Consider the following 23632-nt stretch of genomic DNA (forward strand, 5'->3'; position numbering starts at 1 on the left):
ACAAAAATACTAAAATACCCAAATTAGGGTAACAAAATATAACAAAAAATATATATCAAATAACCAAATATTGCACAATTTAACAAACTATAGCAGAAAAATACTAAATGCAGAGATTTAAGGAATAAATATGGAGAATTAGATTTAAAAAAAACAAGATAAGTAATGTGCAAAACAAGTGTTTAAGGTTACAGACCTAGTCGATGTGCAAAAACTGTTTATGTGCAAAAACTGCATGTTTATGAGTCCTGTGCAGATCTCAGTTTATTGAGAGTTCTGTATAAACTGGAGTGTATTGTTTTTAGTGTGTGGTTTATTGTACAGTCCAGGACAGAGAGAAGAGTAGTGTCAGCACTGAATCCTCCCACCCCGTGTGGAATTCAAGAGTCACATTGCACGGGGGAGGAACGACCTCCTCAGTCTGTCAGTGGAGCAGGGCAGTGACAGCAACCTGTCACTGAAGCTGCTTCTCTGTCTGGAGATGATGCTGTACAGTGGATGCAGTGGATTGTCCATGATGGACAGCAGCCTGCTCAGAGCCCTCCTCTCTGCCACTGATGTCAGGCTGTCCAGTTCTGAGCCTACAATCGAGCCCGCCTTCCTCACCAGCTTGTCCAGACATGAGACGTCCTTCTTCTTTATGCTGCCTCCCCAGCACACTGCCGCATAGAAGAGGGCACTCGCCACAACAGTCTGATAGAACATCTGCAGCAGCTTTTTGCAGATGTTAAAGGAAGCCAGCCTTTTTAGGAAGTACAGCCGGCTCTGTCCTTTCCTGCACAGAGCGTCTGTGTTGGCAGTCCAGTCCATTCTTTCATCCAGCTGTACTCCAAGGTACTTGTAGGTCTTGACAAACTCTACACAGTCGCTGTTGATAGTCACAGGCTCAGGTTGAGGCCTGGGCCTCCTAAAGTCCACCACCATCTCCCTTTTCTTTGTAGTGTTAAGGTGCAGATGGTTAACGTCACACCATGCAACAAAGTCCTGTATCAGTTTTCTGTACTCTTCCTCCTGTCCCTTTCTGATACAGCCAACGATAGCAGTATCGTCTGCAAACTTTTGCACATGGCAAAGCTCTGAGTTATACAAAAAGTCTTAAAGTATCTGAAATAAACTGTACTTAAGTATTAGAAGTAGTATTTTCATGAACGTATTCAAGTATGGAAAGTAAAAGTAGAAGTAAATTAATAAAAAAGCAAGACTGTAATAATTTGGAGAATTATTAATTTTATTCGGTATTGCTTAACTTCTCAATAAGTTCACCACCAAAAAAAATAAGACTTGCATGAAAGAAAGAAGAGGCCTTTAGAACTTAGTGAACAGTATTGTAATGAAGTGTACAGTATCAGGGTTTCCATACATGTGCGCTTGTAACTAAGGCCATATCCACTCGTACCCGGGTATTTTTAAGAAGGGAGATTTTTTATCTGCGTTTTGACCTTTCGTCCACATGCTAATGCAGTTTGAGGTCGTTGAAAACTGAGCTTTTGGAAAACTCCTTCCAAAGTGAAGATTTTCCAAAACTCACCATTTTCAGTGGTGTTGTGTGGACAGGGGAAACTGAGATTTTGAAGAATTGACGTCATCGTCTGTGTGCCGGTCTCCTTGATTTGACGTCAGCTTTGTTTATGAAGATATTTTGTGCAATTACAGACTTACATGAACTACTGACTGTGTTAACGTTGTTTACTGGACTTTTTACATGCGTGCACATATACGCACAGTTACTCACACATTACGCTCATGAACAGAGGGGCCGAATGTAATACAAAGCTCACTGCTGCTGCATACAAAACTCCGACAACGCACACAGCGATGGCGGTTTTGGACGAGACCCAGTCGGAGTTCTACATTCTACAATGAAATTTTCACATGTCAAGAGCATTGCTTTCATGCGACGCTCCATTGTTGTTAAACTACCGGAACTGGTAATAAAGTTTTGTCTAGGCTTCTGATTGGCTAGGCTCCTGACAGCACTTAACAGGGCGTTTTGCGTTTTCATGTGGACAAAGATACTTGATAACACGTAGGTCATGTGGACAGAATTTTAAAAAAAAACAAAGTTGTAAAATCTCCCAAAAAATACCCAAAAATACCCAGCTACGTGTGGACATAGCCTAAAGTCATCACTAACCACAAACTTCCTTTACCGCAAATTTGGACACAGTTTTTTTTTGTAGTAAGTAACGAAAATGCAGAACAGAAAATGTATTGTATAGAATTTGTATCAAAAAAGTAGTGAAGTAAAAGTAAAAGTTGACAGAAATATAAAAACTCAAGTAAAGTACAAAAACTCCCAAAAAATACTTAAGTACTGTAACGAAGTAATTTTACTTCGTTACATTACACCACTGGCCCTTTAAGACCAGTCTCAGTCCAAAGCTGAAAGTCTTGCCTGAAAAATTATTGATTAGTATTCACATATGTATTAGGGGGGAAAAGGAGCATGGTGAGCTGACACAAGGTTATTTATAGAGCTGGATATTTGTTCCAGTTCCGTACATGCACATAAATTGATCGTCTATTTACTAGTAAACAGATGCAGCAATGAGGTACATTTCTGACTGGTATTTAAAATGTCCGGCATCAAATCCACAATATTGAATATTTTCATAGTGATATAAATATTGTTGATCTACAAGGACACAGAGCTGGAAAAAGACAACCCTTGAGCAAGGCCCCCAACTCACCCTGCTCCAGGGGGGCTGTATCATGGCTGACCCTGCGCTATGACCCCAGCCCCTAATAAAGGGATATGCGAAGAAAGAATTTCACTGTGCAGTAATGTATAAGTGACAAATAAAGACGACTTAACTTATCTGGGTTACAGAAGAAATTGGGATAATAAAACACTACTCATAATAAACTTACATTACATCAATCCTTCTACATCAGTAGAAACTTGCGTCTATCAGCATGTCAGAGCATGGCAAAAGGTTTTCTCTAGAAATCTACAGCTTTACAACAATGAGTATCTGACACTGACGATCTTATCTTATTATCCACTGGAATTTTACTGAAATTGTTTGCCTTCAAAAAGATCCTTTATTCCATCTTTTTTTTAATGTTGTCCCTCCACCCTGGAGCATAATATTAGCAGTTATTATCAGAATAATAATATTTTTTTCCCCAGAATAGTTTGTGATCAATATTCCAAGGAAAATGTGATATTTATTCCAAAAAATCAATGTTCGCTTTATTAGGAACACCTATACACCTGGATGTTTGTGCAATTATCTAATCATTTAATCATACGGCACCAACACAATGCATCGAATCGAGCAGAAACAGGTCAAGAGCTTCAGTTAATGTTTACAACAAACATTGGAAAGGGGAAAAAAATATGATCTCCGTGACTTTAATCGGGGCATGGATGTTGGTACCAGATGGGCTGGTTTGAGTAGTTCAGAAACTGCTGATCTCCTGAGAATTTCAGACCCAACAATCTCTAGAGTTTACACAGAATGGGTCAAAAAGAAAAAGAAAAATAGATTAAGTGAGATGCAGTTCTTTAGTGGAAATGGCGTGTTGATAAAAGAGGTCAGAGGAAAATGTTTTGGTTTGAGCTGCCAGGAAGGATATAGGAATTCAAATAGGCATGTTTGGCTGATTTGGATAACTGCATGAATGTTCAGGTGTAAAGGTGTTCCTTGAGAGTAGATGATAATGTGACATGATGTGTCAGTGGAGTTTTATGTCTGATGATTGTTATCCGAGTTACAGTATAGATATTTGTAATTCTACATTTGAGGAGTTACTTTTAAGCCAATTTAAGCCATTTTTTAAAATATATAAAATGAATTTGGATCATATTCACGACATTTAGCAGACGCTGCTATCCACAGCAACTTACAGTTTGCCTCATTTTATACAGCTGAGCAATTGAGGGTTAAGGGACTTGCTCAGGGGCCCAACACTGGCAGCTTGGTGGATTCAAACTGGCAACCTTCTAATCGGTACATCCATTTTTACAACATCATCACTGAAACACCAAAAAATATCTGCCCATAAATGCCTATTTAATTGTACTAGATTTTCATCATAATATTTGAACACAAAATGTATTTGGAGGCTTCTTGACACACTTCTTAATTTCATTTAGACTTCCACTGAGTCAGATGCAAAGTTTATTCACAGGACTGTTTCTTTTAGGAACTACAACCTTGATGTTCTTTTAGTATCCTAATATCTTAAAACATTCAGTGTATTCATGTTTTAATATATTAGGACATTGAAAACAAGCATAGCGTAAATTGTTGTTGCTGTTTTTGTGTTTATTTGTCACATACACTATATTGCCAAAAGTATTCGCTCACCCATCCAAATAATCAGAATCAGGTGTTCCAATCACTTCCATGGCCACAGGTGTATAAAATCAAGCACCTAGGCATGCAGACTGTTTTTACAAACATTTGTGAAAGAATGGGTCGCTCTCAGGAGCTCAGTGAATTCCAGCGTGGAACTGTGATAGGATGCCACCTGTGCAACAAATCCAGTCGTGAAATTTCCTCGCTCCTAAATATTCCACGGTCAACTGTCAGCTGTATTATAAGAACGTGGAAGTGTTTGGGAATGACAGCAACTCAGCCACGAAGTGGTAGGCCACGTAAACTGACGGAGCGGGGTCAGCGGATGCTGAGGCGCATAGTGCGAAGAGGTCGCCAACTTTCTGCAGAGTCAATCGCTACAGACCTCCAAACTTCATGTGGCCTTCAGATTAGCTCAAGAACAGTGTGCAGAGAGCTTCATGGAATGGGTTTCCATGGCCGAGCAGCTGCATCCAAGCCATTCATCACCAAGTGCAATGCAAAGCGTCGGATGCAGTGGTGTAAAGCACGCCGCCACTGGACTCTAGAGCAGTGGAGACGCGTTCTCTGGAGTGACGAATCACGCTTCTCCATCTGGCAATCTGATGGACGAGTCTGGGTTTGGCGGTTGCCAGGAGAACGGTACTTGTCTGACTGCATTGTGCCAAGTGTAAAGTTTGGTGGAGGGGGGATTATGGTGTGGGGTTGTTTTTCAGGAGCTGGGCTTGCCCCCTTTGTTCCAGTGAAAGGAACTCTGAATGCTTCAGCATACCAAGACATTTTGGACAATTCCATGCTCCCAACTTTGTGGGATCAGTTTGGAGCTGGCCCCTTCCTCTTCCAACATGACTGTGCACCAGTGCACAAAGCAAGGTCCATAAAGACATGGATGACAGAGTCTGGTGTGGATGAACTTGACTGGCCTGCACAGAGTCCTGACCTCAACCCGATAGAACACCTTTGGGATGAATTAGAGCAGAGACTGAGAGCCAGGCCTTCTCGTACAACATCAGTGTGTGACCTCACAAATGCGCTTCTGGAAGAATGGTCAAAAATTCCCATAAACACACTCCTAAACCTTGTGGACAGCCTTCCCAGAAGAGTTGAAGCTGTTATAGCTGCAAAGGGTGGACCGACGTCATATTGAACCCTATGGATTAGGAATGGGATGTCACTTAAGTTCATATGCGAGTCAAGGCAGGTGAGCGAATACTTTTGGCAATAGAGTGTATACATTACTGCACAGTGAAATTCTTTCTTCGCATATCCCATCCTTGGGGGTTGGGGTCAGAGCACAGGGTCAGCCATGATGCAGTGCCCCTGAAGCTAGGGGGGGCCTTGCTCAAGGGCCCAACAGTGGCAATTTGGCAGTGCTGGGGCTTGGACCCCCGATCTTCCAGTCAATGACCCAGAGCCTTAACCACTTGAGCTAAGACATAAACCAGGAAAATTGCATTTACAAAACCTTAAGCAGGAGATGTATTTCTACTCTGTGCCTCATGTGGTGGTGGTGATTGAACCTCCAAGTTACTGAAGTTCTCATGGAATGCTAATTTTATTCTATTCTTAGAATTTAAATTTTGGGATTCAAATTCAGAAATGCTATCAAGGCATGTTTCCAAAATTGTCATCCAAGTTCAAATGATTTTATCTGTCAAAATTCAGAATCCAAAATGACAAATTCATGGATCAGAGATCTGTTTGAAATGATTATGAACTGAAATTGTTTTTATTTTCTTTTGCAAAAGAAACCACACAGACCCCATTTTATTTTTCAATTTATTTTTATTCCACTTAGAATCCAGGTTAGATCATTAAGTAATTAGAACTGTTTTTTTTTGAATACACAAGAATGCTGTTCAAAACGAACATGTGAAACATACACCGATCTGTGAAATACATCAGTAAATAATGCTTGTTAAAAATCTGCTAAGCGTTGGTCTATAGACATGCAACCCACATGACCTATCTCGGTCTCAGGCTGACGGTCTAGCCTGAAACATTAGTGATTAGTATTCACACATGAAACTCCATACAGACAGTAAAAGCTGAACTCAGGGTGGAAAAGGGAAGCCTGGAACTGTGAGAAGACTGTGAGAAGGTCGCACCACTGTGTCTGCCACCAGTAATTTACAATGGTGTTTCAAATTTTTATTATTATTATTTTTTAAATTTCTTAACTTTTATTAGTGTTGACTTGAGATTCCAAGAAACATGGGAATCGGGAGACGACTGACAGTGTGGCCAGACTCAGTGGGTCCACCATTACAAAGTGCATAGTGACCAAAGACTCCATGAGAACCCTGAGACAGAGAACTGTTTACATAATAAACATTGTTTAGATGTGCAGAATAAATTTTTTTTTTTAATTTCATAAACTGTCCCCAGGGTCCAAATTAGCATTATTTATAAACGACCTTGTTTTCTGAGGTTTGGATGAAACCCACTCTATTCAAGAAAGCAGTCAGATATAATTACTAAAGGAACTCTACAATAAATAAAATAACTGATAAAGGTGGCATGTGATTTCTACTGCTGTAACTAGAAAAAAAAAGGGTAGTGCTTCAGGGTTCCCATTATGAAAACCGTGGCAATAAGTGATCAGACAGCGCAGTCTGGCTGCTCGGGGAATGATTTGAGTCTCACCATGCACAGAATCAACGAGGAAATTTCACAAGAAGATTCAGAGGCCTGCAAAGAACCTGCCAGAACATAATCAAGCTTAATTTTAATGTCTGACTGGATCGGGGTATATTTTCATACCCAAGACCCACCTCATTCTTGTCATTTTCTATTGACTGAAAGAAATCTAAAAAATCCAAATAATTCACTTTAAACAGGTGGGACATTAGTGACCACGAATTAATTGTTTTTTGGCCTAAATTGATGAAATTTTGGGATGTCCCTAAAATATACGCAGACCTACTCCATGCCTACCATGCCATGTTTTGATCATAATAATACTTAAGTCATCTCAGGAAGTTTCATTGTTAACTCCAGCTTGTTCATTAGGGGTCTAAAGAAACATCTGGATTGCTGTAATGCTCATCTATGAGCAAGTCAGTGCTACATAAACAAAACAGACTTGAATAGTGTGTGTGTGCACGTGTGTGATGGTATAACTTCTCCAACAGAATGGATTTACTGTGAAAATAAAGTCAAGTTGGGAAAAGCTGCGCACGTGTAACAGTCACAAGACAGAACACTAGAACACACACCGACGAACCGAACACTGCCGAGTGTACTGAATGCTGATCATGCATTAATCAGAATTTCAATTGAAATGAATTAAATCATGTTAAAATGTGGCACAGTCAAAACGTTTGGCTTCGTTTTACACAGAAAATCAAAACGGGCTACAGTTTTGGCAAAAAAAAAAAAAAAAAAAAATCATTAAAACTCCTATAAAGGAAAGCAAGGTTAATAAGAAGGTGCTACAGAAGACACGTGTGTGCCGAAACTCAGTTATATGATACACAGTAATATTCATCATCATCAGCGCTTCAGAATAGGTTTCATTCGGGAGAAGGGTCCCTATGTAGGCAGAATTTTTAGGTAGAGATAAAGTCTGTTACATCCTTATTTTGGATAAATGTAAAGCTCTGTATGTGTGTGTCTTTCTCGGAAACAACATTCAAATCCATCACTCTACCTTTGTAATAAAATCATAAACCGTGCTCTGTGTGTGTGTGTATGCGGTATACTGTCAATTCAGATTAATTAGCAGTCTGATTGGCTTGTCTTTAGGCATTGATGAGGTCATCATCAGGTCGTTCCTGCTGCATCACCACGACTGTTTCCACAGTGACTACCTCCCCCTCCCCCACCTCCTCGTCCTCAGTGGAGTCGGAGTCGGAGCAGTCAGGAGGCCCGGTGGAGGCAGAGTGTGTGCTGGCCAGAGAGGGGGTGCGGATTCGGGCAGGGGGGTGTGGGCGCAGCAGCGGCGTGCTTTCAGAAACCTCATCACTCTCATCTCCGCCGCTGTCCGAGTCCGAGTCCGATTCTGAACCTGCCGGAACCACCTTCTGCTTACACACCGGACACGTCCTCTTTGTCTTTGTTAGCCATGGGTCCACACATTTACAGTGATAGGCTAAAACAAACAAACAACAGCTCAGCCTCAGCTGTAACACCATGCTTAAAGGTTCGACTAAAATGACCCCCATTTTACTTAAACCATAACCTATTGAAAAATAAATAATAATATAATATAATATAATATAATATAATATAATATAATATAATATAATATAATATAATATAATATAATATAATATAATATAATATAATAAAGATAGATAGATAGATAGATAGATAGATAGATAGACAGACAGATAGACAGACAGACAGACAGATAGATAGATAGATAGATAGATAGATAGATAGATCACTAAATAGTGCATTTGGCAGGGCATGTAGGTCATCTACACTCACTTCAGTTTCAGGTCTGTTTTCCAAACAGTTTTCTCAACCATACTGTACAATTGTGCAAGGCCATGACTCATTTCTACATAACACAGACACATTTCAACATAATACCTATGAATATTCTATGTTTAACACATGTCAGAGGTTACAACCCTCACTCTGTGTTGAAGATGTTTTGCTCAGAGTTTTAGATTTCTTACTTGGACTTTAATAGTTCTTGCTCAGAGGTTTGCTGTTTCATTTGGAGCTTAAGACAGCTCACTCAGCTGAAGTACAAGCAGAGAGCCATTTCCCTCTGTCAGCCTCTAACACACACACTTCCAGTAGCACTGACAAGGCCAAATAAAATCCAGTTAACTAATGAGAATAACACACACTTACCATGTGAACATGGCAGCACACGGAGCTTCTCCCCCTCCTCATACTCTTCCAGACAGATTGCACACACATCATAGACATCACCTGTAAAACACACACCATGTGGCACTGTTATTGTGTGTATGTGCTGTGTTGGTACAGTGTGTGTATGTGCTGTGTTGGTACAGTGTGTGTATGTGCTGTGTTGGTACAGTGTGTGTATGTGCTGTGTTGGTACAGTGTGTGTATGTGCTGTGTTGGTACAGTGTGTGTATGTGCTGTGTTGGTGCGGTGTGTGTATGTGCTGTGTTGGTACAGTGTGTGTATGTGCTGTGTTGGTACAGTGTGTGTATGTGCTGTGTTGGTGCGGTGTGTGTATGTGCTGTGTTGGTACAGTGTGTGTATGTGCTGTGTTGGTGCAGTGTGTGTATGTGCTGTGTTGGTGCAGTGTGTGTATGTGCTGTGTTGGTACAGTGTGTGTATGTGCTGTGTTGGTACAGTGTGTGTATGTGCTGTGTTGGTACAGTGTGTGTATGTGCTGTGTTGGTACAGTGTGTGTATGTGCTGTGTTGGTGCAGTGTGTGTATGTGCTGTGTTGGTGCAGTGTGTGTATGTGCTGTGTTGGTGCAGTGTGTGTATGTGCTGTGTTGGTACAGTGTGTGTATGTGTTAATTGCGGTACCTTTTTTGTATTTGTGGATGGGAAGTTTCTTCAGTTGGTCCTTGCGCAGTCGGCTCCTTCTGGCTCGGTGTCGGTCTTGAACAAACTTTGTGATCTGAGCAAACGTACGTCACAACACATTAACACACTGCATCTTAAATGAAGAAATCAATAATAGAATAAGTACAACTAGTTGTGGTAGATATAGTACAAATAAATGTTAACAGGACTCATCACGTGCTATTACCGTATTATACTTCTTTAGGTCTCACTTACCATAAAGACCACAATGAGAATAAGACAAATTCCCACGATAATGAGGAACGGGATCAGATAATATTCCAATGGTAGACTAAAATCAGGCATCAGGATTACATGACCTCTGCAACACACACAAACACACATCAGAGAAGTATACAGTGGGAAAATGAGAGAGAGAGAGAGAGAGAGAGAGAGAGAGAGAGAGGGGGGCACAATATGTTATGGATAATACACCGATCAGGCATAACATTATGACCACCTGCCTAATATTGTACTGACCCGTCATGCACTGTGTATTCCGACACCTTTCTATCAGAACCAGCATTAACTTCTTCAGCAATTTGAGCAACAGTAGCTCGTCTGTTGGATCGGATCACACGGGCCAGCCTTCACTCCCCACGTTTATCAATGAGCCTTGGACGCCCATGACCTGTCGCCGGTTCACCACTGTTCCGTCCTTGGACCACTTCTGATTGATACTGACCACTGCAGACTGGGAACACCCCACAAGAGCTGCAGTTTTGGAGATGCTCTGATCCAGTGGTCTAGCCATCACAATTTGGCCCTTCATCAAACTCACTCAAATCCTTACGCATGTCCATTTTTCCTGCTTCTAACACATCAACTTTGAGGACAAAATGTTCACTTGCTGCCTAATATATCCCACCCACTAACAGGTGCCATGATGATGAGATAATCAGTGTTATTCACGCCACCTGTCAGTGGTCATAATGTTATGCATAATCAGTGTATACTATGTTCTCATATTCAGTGCAGTGCTGTGATTCAAGAGGTGTTAACTCTTAATGAGTTCATCTGTATTAATATATAGTATATTATACCTCTGTGTGTGTGTGTGTGTGTGTGTTTCTCACCCTCTCTCATAACTATACTCCTCCAGTAATGACTTAGAAGCCTTTTCTCCAACAAACACAGACGGGATGTTGATCTGCTTCACCACCTCCACTATACATGCACACACACAAAATATTGTACACATCTCCAGCTTTCAGAAGTCTTTCACCATTTAAAGCTGTTTCTACAAAACAACTCTTTCTGATAAGCAGAGAGGAAGCAAATCTGTGTGTGTGTGTGTGTGTAATTCTTACAGTCATCAGATCCCATGTTGACGAGCTCCTCTGAGTCGACATTGTGAACAATGGCAGCCACGTAACCTGCCTTCTGAGCGTTCAACACCTGCACACACACGTTCACAGACACACACACACATACACATTCACACACACGTTCACACACACACACAGAGCTGTTCAGTGCATTGAGAGGTGTGTGTTAATAATCCATTAATAATAAAATCACTTTAATTCTGGTTTTGATCACTCTTTGTTTTGATGTTAAAGACTATTTTTGTCATTTATACATTATACATGTGTAATTAACACAATGCAATTTAATATATGATTCTAATATATAATTAATAGCTGCATGTGTGTATTGTGTGCAGGGGTCTATGTGCAGGGTTTAGGGTGTAGGGTGTAGTGTGTATTTTTCTCGAAACTTAATTAAGTTGAGTCATCAGGACATATTCAGGTAAAGAACTGTAATTAGGACTAACAGTTTAGGAAAACCTAACACTCAACAACCATGGGCTCTTCAATGCAGCTGACTGACCACCTGAAAATGAAGCTACAGGAGTTTAAAGAACTTTAAAGGAACGTTACTATTTAATCCCTAATAAGCAAGCATCAGTGGCAAGGAAAAACTCTGTGATGATATGAGGAAGAAACCTTGAGAGGAACGAGGCTCAGAAGGGAACACATCCTGAACAGACAGTTAAAGAAAACTGTGAAAGTCTAGACAATCCAAGGAAGCTCTCTATGCTGGGCAGAAAAGCAAAGTAAAGCCCTGTATGAGACTTGCAGGAAGGTGCCCTGTTCTACTCTGTAGCTTTGCTTGCACAATGACGCTTGAGTAAAACTGCATGTGTGTAGTGTTTGAATGCATGCGAGACCTTGATGTCAAAATTGCAGTGGTATCGTTTGATGAGGACGATGAAGACGCCGCTGGAGTTCTCTCTGGGTGGTGGAGGATCAATAGGTACGCACCCATTCTCTGGCCTTGCACCAATCAGGAAACCCTGGCCACAAAATCAGCTTATTAAAACACTTCCTCTGTGGATTAGTGCACACAGACAGACACACAGATCCAGGCAGACCCAGAAATACAAAAAGTGAACGAGTCTTACCTTCAGGCCCTGGCTGGGTAATCTGTATCCAAACCGAGCAGGAGCATCATCAAACCTCTCTGTCTGATTATCACCAGAATACTGCAACACACACAAACACAGGTTATACTGAAATCATCCATTTCACCTATCACCAATACTAATCAGCATTTACTAACCTCTGTGTGAAAAGACAATACCCAACACTTTTCTTTAGTCTGTGTCCATGTACAATAAATGGAGTCATTAACCGTTATCCTAGATCAGAGGTCTCCAACCTTTTTTCCTCTGAGAGCTACTTTGTCAAAATGAAGGTGGCCAAGAGCTACTCATGTTATATTATTAGTAACATTTAATTACACATCTTATTGCCATAAACCAAACCAGCTGAATGAGCTATTGCTGTGTGAATGTCAATGTCAAACAGGTATATTTTGCAATGAAAATTATTTTAAATTCATTGCTGAGACAATGAATGAATAAACGAATGAAAAAGTTGACTGTTGAGTCGAGTTAACTGATTAATATAACAGGTTATATAACACTTATTGGAGTCCGATTTCCTTCATTCACATTGATTCTGTTATTTATCAGCAAAGTGTTAGTTACAAGTCTCCTGGAACAAACCCTGAAATCCTCAGCAAGACTGAAAAAGACTCTTTTCGTAAAAAAAAAAAAAAGGGGGAACATCTTTGATATTGAAGTTAATATTCATTTTGAAAGCAGAGACCTGCAATTGTATTAGATTTTATGTGATTAAATAATAGTAATAATACTTAAAAATAGTATTTTTTTTTAAACTGTATTTTATTCTGAAACACCAGCTGCACCAATAAGAAATTTCCACAGCTCACTCGTCCAGCATCCTCATCAATGATAGACTCATTCAGCTCTTTTACTTTGTCAGCATCGTAGCTATATTCCTAACACTGTTTTTTCATTATCCTTTATCTAAACTACTTCAGTTTGTGCTTATAGATTTAAGTTTATATAATGGTTCCATGTCTTAGAGCTATGTGTGTGACATAGATTGATGAACGGCTGTATTAAACCGCGTGATGCACGTGGAGAGTCAGAAGGGACGGGAGGTTTACGAGTTTGATTGGGATGATTTTTTTTCCCCCCCATGTTTATTGTGCTTGATTAGGATAAAATGTAAACCAGTTTATTGAGTTAATTTGATTTTATCAATTTTGTACATATTCCATGAAACTTTAGGTGAGCGACGTGATGGAGACCCCTGTCCTAGAACAAACTCCAGCCTCTGACTACCTCCAGTGTTACCATAGAAACAAACCCCTCCCTCTTATAGCTCTGAGCTGCAAACTGATTTAAAACAATTTCTGATTTAAAACAATTATTATTATTATTATTGTTATTATTATTATTATTATTATTATTATTATTATTAATAATAATAATAATAATAATAATAATTACTGTTTTTACTATATGCATTATTAAAATTAATATAATAATAATAATAATTATTATTATTATCATTATTATATTAATTATTTACATCCTCAACAGACTCAAACTAAAAATGCAAAAAAAAAAAATCTTTAAAATTGTGATTTTTTTTTAATCATGAGAAACAAGAAGCAACAGTTATAACTCATCATTCACATTAACAAAACAGAACACTTTTCTGTTTGTGTTTCTGTGTTAAATAACGAAATTGTCATAAAACACAAAATCACTTCTAACAAGAAAACATACAAAACTCATCTTTTCAAAGCATTTCAAAACTTTTACAAGTTTTGAGCAATTGTGTCATTACAGCCAAAAAGGGACGTACCAAATACTAAGCAACTCACATCAATAAAGTGTTATTTGACACACTGATTTAACTTCCACAGAAAAAGGAAGTTGGGGGAGGGCTTCCCCTTTTTAAATATCCAGTAGCGTTTAGCTTACCTCCCAGCCCAAGGTTAAGCTGTACTTGTCAGTTAATACCATGGAATCGATAACAATGTGTTGGATTCACATGGGCAGAATTATGAGGAAATAAGTGAAGGAATCATTGGAAAGAATGTCCGTCACAAAGCCATGAGTTGGAACAAATAACCATTTCCTTGTTAACCAACTCCCAGTAGAAAATCAGTATAAAACATGTGTGTTTAAACAGCCGAAGCCACATTTATGGCCCATGCTTTCTGACATGACTTGTCTTGCGCAACAATTTTGGCAAGGTGATTTTTATAACTTCACATTTTGATTAGACACTTGATTAGACGGAAAATCTGATGAGAAGCTGAAAAGCAGAAATATATAAATAAATAAAAAAAAACAACATTGCTCAACATTGCTGACTGAGAAAGAGAGAGAAACTGTAAATTTGACACGCGATCATGTACAAAGTGCACATTTAGTCATTGTTCTGGAACACACTACCACTAAATAAGCCTGAAAAATTCAATCTAAAACCAAACTCCACAAAACTTCAGTTTGATTTCATGGTGAAATTTGGATCCTTTCCTGTCACACTTTCTGCAGACATCGTTTTTATTGTTGTGTAGATACTGAAATATATTTATATTGCCAAACGTTTTGGGACACCCTTCCAAATCATTGAATTCAGGTGTTGGGCTCGGCCCATTATTTCCAATGAAAGGAACTCTTAATGCTTCAGCATACCAAGACATTTTGAACAATTTCATGCTCCCAACTTTGTGGGAACAGTTTGGGGATGACCCCTTCCTTTTCTAACATGACTGTAAACCAGTGCACAAAGCAAAGTCCTGACCTCAACCTGACAGAACATGGTTTGAGATGAATAAGAGTGGAGACTGCGAGACAGGCCAAAACTGGGACGTCTGCATTTACATGCACATGAATGTAATATGGAGTTGCCCCGTCCTTTGCAGCTATAACAGCTTCAACTCTTCTGCTAAGGCTTTCCACGAGTGTTTAGGAGTGTGTTTATGGGAATTTTTGACCATTCCTCTAGAAGCGCATTTGTGAGGTCAGGCACTGATGCTGGACATGAAGGCCTAGCTTGCAGTCTCCGCTCTAATTCATCCCCAAAAATGTTCTATCGGGTTGAGGTCAGGACTCTGAAGTTCCTCCATCTCACTCATCCATGTCTTTATGGACGTTGCTTTGTGCACTGGTGTGCAGTCATGTTGGAACAGGAAGGGGTCATCCCCAAACTCTTCCCACAAAGTTGGGAGCAAGAAATTGTCCAAACTGTCTTGGCATGGTGAAGTATTAAGAGTTCCTTTCACTGGAACTAAGGGGCCAAGCCCAACCACTGAATTCAATGATTTGGAGGGGTGTCCCAAAACTTTTAGCAATATAGTGTATTTCTAAGATCTGAAATCGTCTGTGTTGTTGCACATTTTAAGCTTTGCGCAAGTGAATGTTCGTCTTGAACATGGCTGTATAAATAAACTATCAAAAAAATCAGTGTTAACAGAAATGATACGAATTATAGAAAAAAAAACCCAGTGACTGCTTCCTCTTTCATTTCACACGCGGATCCATTTTTCCCTTTCCTTCCAGTCTAAACGCTACTTTTCTATTTATTTATTTATCCCCTACCTGTTCAGGCATCACACAGCAAAATATCAGACTTAAGAACTGAACTGAAACTAAACACTTCTACTCTATGTGTGTGTGTGTGTGTGTCTGAGTGTGTGAATCTCACTGCAGTGATGTGGGCTTCCACAGGCAGCAGGCTGATGAAGGTGATGATGAAGATCTGAGTGAGTGAGAGCATCAGCATTGCTATGGGCAGCATCATCTTCACACCTGTTTTTTTCTCGTTCTCTCTCTTTCTCACACACACACACACACACACACACACACAATAATTGATCATCACTCATTGTGTGAACTTCCCTTGACCGTCACTATTAATAAATAATAATAATCTATGTTATCCATAACTGGTATGAGGAAACACCACAACACTACACTACACACCACACACGTGTAACCCTTGTCTGATCACCAGAGTAAAAAATGATTAATTATATGATCAAATAATAATAATGATAATAATAATAATAATAATAATAAATGTTATATGTAAAGATATTTAGTTCACTTTTATAAATAACGTAATTATCAAACGTCTGAGTTTAGTAGTAATAAATTAATAATTAAGCAATACATGAATAATTCCATTATTAAGACAGAGTAGTGTGAGTTTTATAATAATACGTCTGTTATTATTACTGTTACAGTTCATTAACATGTCGGGGGACTTCCGCAGTAAAACTCAGTTCACATGCTAACACTAACACACACACACACACACACACCTGATCGTAAAAACCGCAAATAACACAACTCATTAAACTACACGATCTTTACTAACCGCTCAGTTATAACACAGTTGTTAGTCGCGTGATCCTTAACAGCTCGATCAGACAGCTGGGCTACATTAATCAGTTATATTTAGCAGCTCTGATTGCTAACACCACCTACACAGTCACTTAATCTGTTTAAAACTCACCTTCAGCTACATCGAAGCGTTTTACTATCGCGTCAGAATAACAAAACACCGCAAGTGACCACTTTATGTCTTTATTATGTCCATGTGTCCGACCTGCACTTGGTCAGATGCAGCAGAAACACAATGTCAACAAACAGCCGCCTTAAACATTGACTATGCTAAGCTAACTCTGTTATGCTAGGTTAGGCGAACCTTACGCGCTCGAACTGCATCCGGGTCACATGGCGCGCTAAACCCGAAGCGCTTTGCGCGAGCAACGATCTACATATACCATTCAAATAGAGAATGTGAAACGATATAGTTTGTAAATTTATGCCTTCTCGTACTTCCGCATTTGAGACCAATGGCGTACATGTACAGACTTGACGTGCGCGCACAGGGCTCAACAACCAATCACAGCACAGCACTTTGAGCGCTGTTACCATAAAAGGCAACATAGTCTCTCTTTATATGGAACGAAGTAGATCCGACACGTAAACGTCCGCGCGCACTTTGTGCGCGAGAACATCTAACGTCATGTGTTGTCTATCGTTATTATCTTTTTAATAAAAGCTCTGTGTGTATAAATAAATGGAAGCAGTGTCTGAAAGATTCTTTACAACATTTCGAATAACGTGGTGTAAATGTTAAAGACTAGCCAATGTGGCGGATTGATATGTGTAAACATACGCCATGTCCATATGTGGCAGTGCAGGAAACTTTCCTCTGTAAAGTTCAGTAACTGCTGTTTCCCTTTATAAGTTGTTATTGTCCATTATTCATGGATAAGTTCTTTATGTCTAATAGAATATCCTGTTTTGGGGTTCGTGCTTTTGTGTCTTTCTACAAAAGACGTGTGATAAGTCATTCTGCCTTATGCTAACTGATTAGTTAGCCCTGCTCGCTGGCCTGAACTCTATCGCTGAGACAGGGGAAAGGAGAAATATCTCATTATCGTGTATCAGGGTCTGGCTGCAGGACTTGTTTATATTGTGTGTAATATTGCCGTGTTTGCGGGGGGAAAATAATGTCTCGGAACCAGTAATGGACCGAATAGACCAGGACTGAAGACTGTTCTTCTGCGGGTTATTAGCTGAGGAAATATTGGCGTTGAAAACTGCATGAGAGCGGGGAGATGGAGCACATGTCCTCCAGCAACACTCAGCTCATTTTGAGCGGCTCGGATGCAGACTCGGACACGGCGGAAGAAGAGGAGCAGGGCTGCGGGGAAAGGAGAGCCGAGCAGCGGCGCAGAGCAGAGCGGGAACCTGGCGCCGCTGCACCGGCCATAACGCGCGCCATGGTGGCCGGAGTAGCAGGCGCTAAACCAGGCAAAAAGACCCGCGGGAGAGTGAAAATTAAAATGGAGTTCATTGGCAATAAGCTGAGGCGCTATACCACTTTCAGCAAGAGAAAGACTGGCATCATGAAGAAGGTGAGCTGAGCTCTGGTCATGCATCTGGTCATCATATACTGTGTGTGTGAAACTCCTCCCACAGTCGCGTCTCCTCAGTCTGTAGTGTAGAAACGTTCAAACAATTTTTTATTTATTATTATTATTATTATTTCTTTGACTCTGTACGACCGTGTTCTGTATAAAAGCGAACAAAAGCATAGTCACATAGAATAGCAAGCATTTCTACTTCCCCAGAGCCAGAGGGTGTTTACGGAAGTGACGTAATTGAAAAGTGTAATCCAGCATGCTGGACTGTGTTAGAAATTTTAAGTCCACAAAAACAAAGAAAACTCCACATCAACCGGGGACAGTCTGTTTTTAGGATCTTTTACCTTTTGAATGAGTTATGCTGTTATATACAAGAAGTATTTGCTTGGAAGAGCTGTGTTTTAGATCAGTCCATCAACATAAATACATACATATTTGTTAAATCTGAACCGTTCATTATACAGCTCACTGTTTCCTGTTGTGTAAACACACTACAAAGTGGTCTGAAAATAGCCCTATATGGACCGGATCAGTTTATCAGGTGAATGCCTGTAATAAATATTTTTACATACTTCACTGAAGCTCTTGGATCCAGCTTTTCGTCTTGCAGACAGCAAAGAAATGACCACAGAAGGAAGATTCTATACTATTCACAATCTGGCATCCAAGCACTCCTGAGACATCAGAGTAGAGAAGTAGAGAAGTGTCTCCGGCGACAGTTATATGCAATAAAATGAATATATATTATAGGAGAAGCATCTTGATAGAAATAAAATTGCATAGGAGCACCTGTAAAATCGGATATTTGTAAGTCTTGGTTGGATAGGGCTTATGATGTAATTCTGGGTTTGAGTGGTCATTTCTAATGTAATTCAAACACAGAATAAAAAAAAGTCAGCTTCTAAGACTTTTCAATCCTGAAGCACCTCTATCTCTTCACCACACCCGTGCCGTTCTCTGCATAATGACGGTGTTTATCCATTTGCTATTTATCCTAACTTATGTGTGTTTGTGTGTAGGCATATGAGCTGTCCACCCTCACTGGAACTCAGGTACTACTGTTGGTGGCAAGTGAGACAGGTCACGTGTATACATTCGCAACACGGAAGCTGCAGCCAATGATCACAAGTGAGACAGGCAAGGCACTAATCCAGACGTGTTTGAACTCACCCGACTCTCCGCGCTCCGATTCAGCCACCGATCAGAGAATGAGTGCCACAGGCTTCGAAGAGACAGACATCACCTATCAGGTCACAGAGAGCGACGGCAGCACAGAGGAGAAGGTGCCTGTCAATGATGATAATAATATACACTTTACAAATTTTGTGGACACCTGAACAACACACTCATATGCGCGTCTTCTCTAATTTTTTCTCCATAAAGATGGAAGCAATAGTATAGAATGTCTTTGTATGTTGTACTTTCGCTATACTGGACCTAAATCAAATCACTTTGTCACAGAAGAGAGTGAATTTCTTGAGTGCAGCTCCAGACATTGTAGTAGAATACACAAATTTAAATAATACTATACATATATGCTTTGGATAAGCAGTATGGTATCGACATATGATACATTATTGTGCAGCATACACAGTAGACATTGCACAGTATATTACAGTGTGATAATGTACACTACCAGACAAAAGTTTGGACACCTTTTAATTCAATGTTTTTTGTTTAGGGATTTATTTTCTACATTCTAGAACAATACTGGAGATTTCAAAACTATGAAATAACACATATGGACTTATGGATCCATATGTAATGACAACAAAAAACAGTCAGTTGTTATTTTAAGACATGAAGGTCAGGTGTTGTGGAATAGTTCTTGCAAGAACAGTATTGTCAAGTGCATTTGCAAAACCCATCAAGCACCATGATGAAACTGGCTCACATGAAGACCATCCCAGGAAAGCAAGACCAAAACTGACCTCTGCTGCAGAGGAGAAGTTCATTTAGAGTGACCAGCCTCAGAAATCACCAATTAACAGCACCCCAGATTAGAGCCGTTATGAAGGCTTTACAGAGCATCAGTAACGGACATATCTCAATATCAACTGTTCAAAGGACATTATTGTGTATTTTGGCCGCCTTCAGCATTGTTTTACAATGTAGAAAGAAATAAACATCAGAAAAGACCATGGAATTAGAAGGTGTGTCCAAACTTTTGACTGGTAGTGTATAACAGGGGACCAAACCTGTTCCAGCAAGACAAAGTCCCTGTGCACAAAGCAAACTTTGTGAACATATGGTCTGCCAAGTTTGGGTTGGAAGAACTCTAGTGTCCTGCACAGATCCCTGACTTCAATCCTTAGTGAGCACCTTTGGGATGATCTGGAACACTAACTGAACGCTAGGCCTCCTCAACTAATGCTCGTGTGTCTGAATGAACACATACGCACAGCCACACTAAAAAAAAAAGTACTTCCACAACAGTGGCCATGATTATTACAGAAAAAGGGCAAAAAATACTTAAATCTGGAATGGAATGGTCAAAAAGCACATGAGTTTTATGTTCAGGTGTCCACAAGCTTTTAACAAATGTGTTTAAGATTAAGAGATGAATTTTTAGCACTTCTTATAGAATACTATTTCTATTTAAAGCCAGTCTGTAATCTGCAGTTTCATCGAACAAATGTTTACAGAATAGTCCAGTTATTTAAACAGAATTCTCCTGTTAGTTATTATACTTGTCTGTATCGTAAACCATAAAAATATGCTTGTGTACAGTGCATACTGGGATTGAGTAACCACACTTCTTGTGTTTTTGTTTTTTCAGGAAGTGAACAAGTCTGCAGGAACTATAATGAGCAGCAGTGTAGAGACACCATCCACTTCCTCTGCTCATTCAGATGGCAGTGGACCCTCGCATCCTGCTACCACCTGCTGGTCAGTGTCCAACGGTGCACTGGTGAAGACTACCACTGCAGCTGGAGTAGTGCAGATCCCCGGTGGATTCACACTCGTGCCTGGTGTGTGTTTGAGTTTGTGTATTATACAGCAGTTCATAGCCAGCATCTGTTTCATTCATACAGGTTTTTAACAAATTATTACTTTCTATGAATACAACATTGGATTTTAAAATACAGTCTGTGGTTTTGTTATTGAGCAGAAGTGTCCTTAATACAGCTGTTCAGTGTAGGTCAGTGCGTTAGTTTTGCGTGTGCAGAATGTTAAATAAGAGAATTCATGTCAGTCGTCAGTATTTAGTGGCATTGAAATGATTCTCTGTATGATAATGAATGGCACTCTGTTAGATAACTCGCTACCCAGTGTTTACTGGATGGTATTGTGGTCCCGTGCTCACAAGTGTGTTTGTCCCTTTCTGCATTCCTCTCTCTCTCTCTCTCTCTCTCTCTCTCTCTCAGGTACAGCAGTGTCTCAGTCGCTACAGTCTGCTGAGAGCAGTGAAGTGCAGAATTTCAGCAGCGCAGCCGGTAATAACACTGTTTCTCTTTAAACCCACTCCCCTCTGTCTGACCACTCCATTTCCCTCATTCTCTGTCTTTATAAGAATAACTTCAGGTGCTCACACAGACTACGTTTCCATTTCCTCTCGTACAGGAAGTCACTCTGCAGTGATGGCATCCTCAATAGCGGGACATGTGATCTGCCCGAGCGCAGTGGTGTATGCTAACTCAACCTCCACGTTAACGGATCACACACTCACACATGATAATCGTGAGTCGTTACTCTCGCACAGACACACCAACTTCTCTGTGTGTAATATGGTCCATATCCACCTGTAGTATTTATATACACATTTCAGTTTCTGGGTGTGTGTTTTCAGTTCCTCAGATGTTCCTCACATCTCCTAACGGAACGGTTCAGATTCCTGTCTCTGCTGTTCCACTGCATTCGGTACTAAAGTCTAATGATGCTCTAATTTAGTGTGTACGTGTGTATGTACACTACCGCTCAAAAGGTCGGGATCACTGGCATATTTCAGCTTGATTCAAGCTACGGAGGAAGACTCCATCAGCCAATCCATATTGTGGGAGATGCTCCAGGAAGCATGGGGTGAAATCAGATTATTGACAGCTAGAATGCCCAGGCTGTAATTGTAACATTCATCATTTTCATCAAAATCATTATTTCTAACTCTGACATGTCAGCATGTCCTGTTCTTATGCTATATTTTCTATTCAGACTAAATTCCTTGGAAAACAATAAAATTTTTGAGTGATCACAAACTTTTGAGTGGTAGCGTATGTGTGTATTATATAGATAGATAGAGATGTATTGTGTTTGTGTCAATTGGGTTTTATATAAAATACTGTATCATTTTATCTAAAATGATTCTCTTGTGTGTTTCAGATGTTGATAAATCAACAGAACTCCAGCAGCACACACACCCTGACAGAGTTACGTGGTGTCAACTTGGACAATTCTAAATCAGAGTGACGCACACTTTAAGTGTGTGTAATAAGCCAAGTGTGTTTTCCATGCGGCACAGTATATATATATTTTTTTAATTCTGGTTTCGGCTGGCAACTCGATTCTTCCTCTTATTGTTTCCTCAGTTCAGCTCCACATGTGCGTACACACACTTATACATGCACACGATTTAATTTGTACACTGCACATCACACAGCTGTTTTTTTTATCATGTTTTTAAATAAACTTCAGACCAATCTCCAAACTGTGAGAAGCATGCCACTGCATTCAGTTCTTGTGTGTGTGTGTGTGTGTGTGTGTGTGTGTGTGTGTGTGTGTGTGTGTGTGTGTGTGTGTGTGTGTGTGTGCGCGCGCTCCAGCAAGCAAAAACACAAGTCTGTCACTACAGCGGTGTGAAAGATTTTGAAGTGTTCTAGCACTGTCATGGTAAATGGGTTTCTTCACATCACTAGCGTGAACGCAATGTAACACTGATATGAACAGTCATGTGACCTATCTTCTGTGGTCACATGACCTGTCAGTCTTTTTATGCATGAAGTTTCATCTGCCTGAAACTGAGGAATTTTGCTCTGACCACACCAGCTCCATCACCACAGAGACATATAACAGCTGTGTGGATGCCATGTCACACGTCTGTACATGCTATGATGCATCACAGCTGAAATTCAGTCAAATTATAAAGCAGCCTAATAAACGTGTGATGAAAGACAGAGAACATACAGCATGCAGAAGTTTATTTATCCATTAGGGTCTTTACAGTATGCTTTACACTCCTGATTTTACAGTCTACACTTTATATTAACTAAACATGCACTTTATGATGTAGATTTTACGCTCTATACTTTAAACTCTCACTTTACTGTGTGCATTGTAAACCTGAAATTTACTCTCTTTACACACAGTTTAAATAAGATGAACAAGGCTGCAGACAGTGGAAGTTTGAATGCATCGTTAGTAAGTTTCCACTTCGTGTACAAGTGTGAATGAAGAATAAACAAAGCAGGATGTGTTTTGTGCGTGGTTAATTAATCTGTGAAATTGAAACTCATGTCACAATGAAAGCAAGTCTGTTGTGTGAGGTTTGTTCCAGGAAGTCAGTCAGCTTTTACTGCAAACCCAACTCTGGTACTTTTTCTGGTTGAAACTAA

The 23632-nt window shown here is 39.9% G+C and overlaps 2 protein-coding genes across 2 annotated transcripts; one reads left to right on the plus strand and one right to left on the minus strand.

The window, feature by feature from the left end:
- Positions 1 to 7677: 7677 nt before the first annotated feature.
- rnf13 (ring finger protein 13) lies at positions 7678 to 16870 on the minus strand. The gene is made up of 10 exons (XM_058400874.1): positions 16664 to 16870; positions 15851 to 15976; positions 12220 to 12300; positions 11986 to 12111; positions 11123 to 11210; positions 10889 to 10979; positions 10029 to 10134; positions 9774 to 9867; positions 9117 to 9197; positions 7678 to 8400 (listed from the first exon to the last, which is right to left on the minus strand). The coding sequence occupies exons 2-10, from the start codon at positions 15944 to 15946 to the stop codon at positions 8051 to 8053; spliced, it is 1113 nt and encodes a 370-aa protein (XP_058256857.1). The 5' UTR covers positions 15947 to 15976; positions 16664 to 16870; the 3' UTR covers positions 7678 to 8050.
- Positions 16871 to 17321: 451 nt separating this feature from the next.
- Positions 17322 to 22758, plus strand: LOC131360416 (serum response factor-like). The gene is made up of 7 exons (XM_058400875.1): positions 17322 to 18077; positions 19106 to 19369; positions 20866 to 21058; positions 21455 to 21523; positions 21651 to 21767; positions 21877 to 21947; positions 22404 to 22758. The coding sequence occupies exons 1-7, from the start codon at positions 17778 to 17780 to the stop codon at positions 22488 to 22490; spliced, it is 1101 nt and encodes a 366-aa protein (XP_058256858.1). The 5' UTR covers positions 17322 to 17777; the 3' UTR covers positions 22491 to 22758.
- The last annotated feature ends 874 nt before the right edge of the window (positions 22759 to 23632 follow it).

This window comes from Hemibagrus wyckioides, linkage group LG10 (assembly GCF_019097595.1).
Source record: "Hemibagrus wyckioides isolate EC202008001 linkage group LG10, SWU_Hwy_1.0, whole genome shotgun sequence".
In the NCBI taxonomy this organism is placed as follows: Eukaryota; Metazoa; Chordata; class Actinopteri; order Siluriformes; family Bagridae; genus Hemibagrus; species Hemibagrus wyckioides.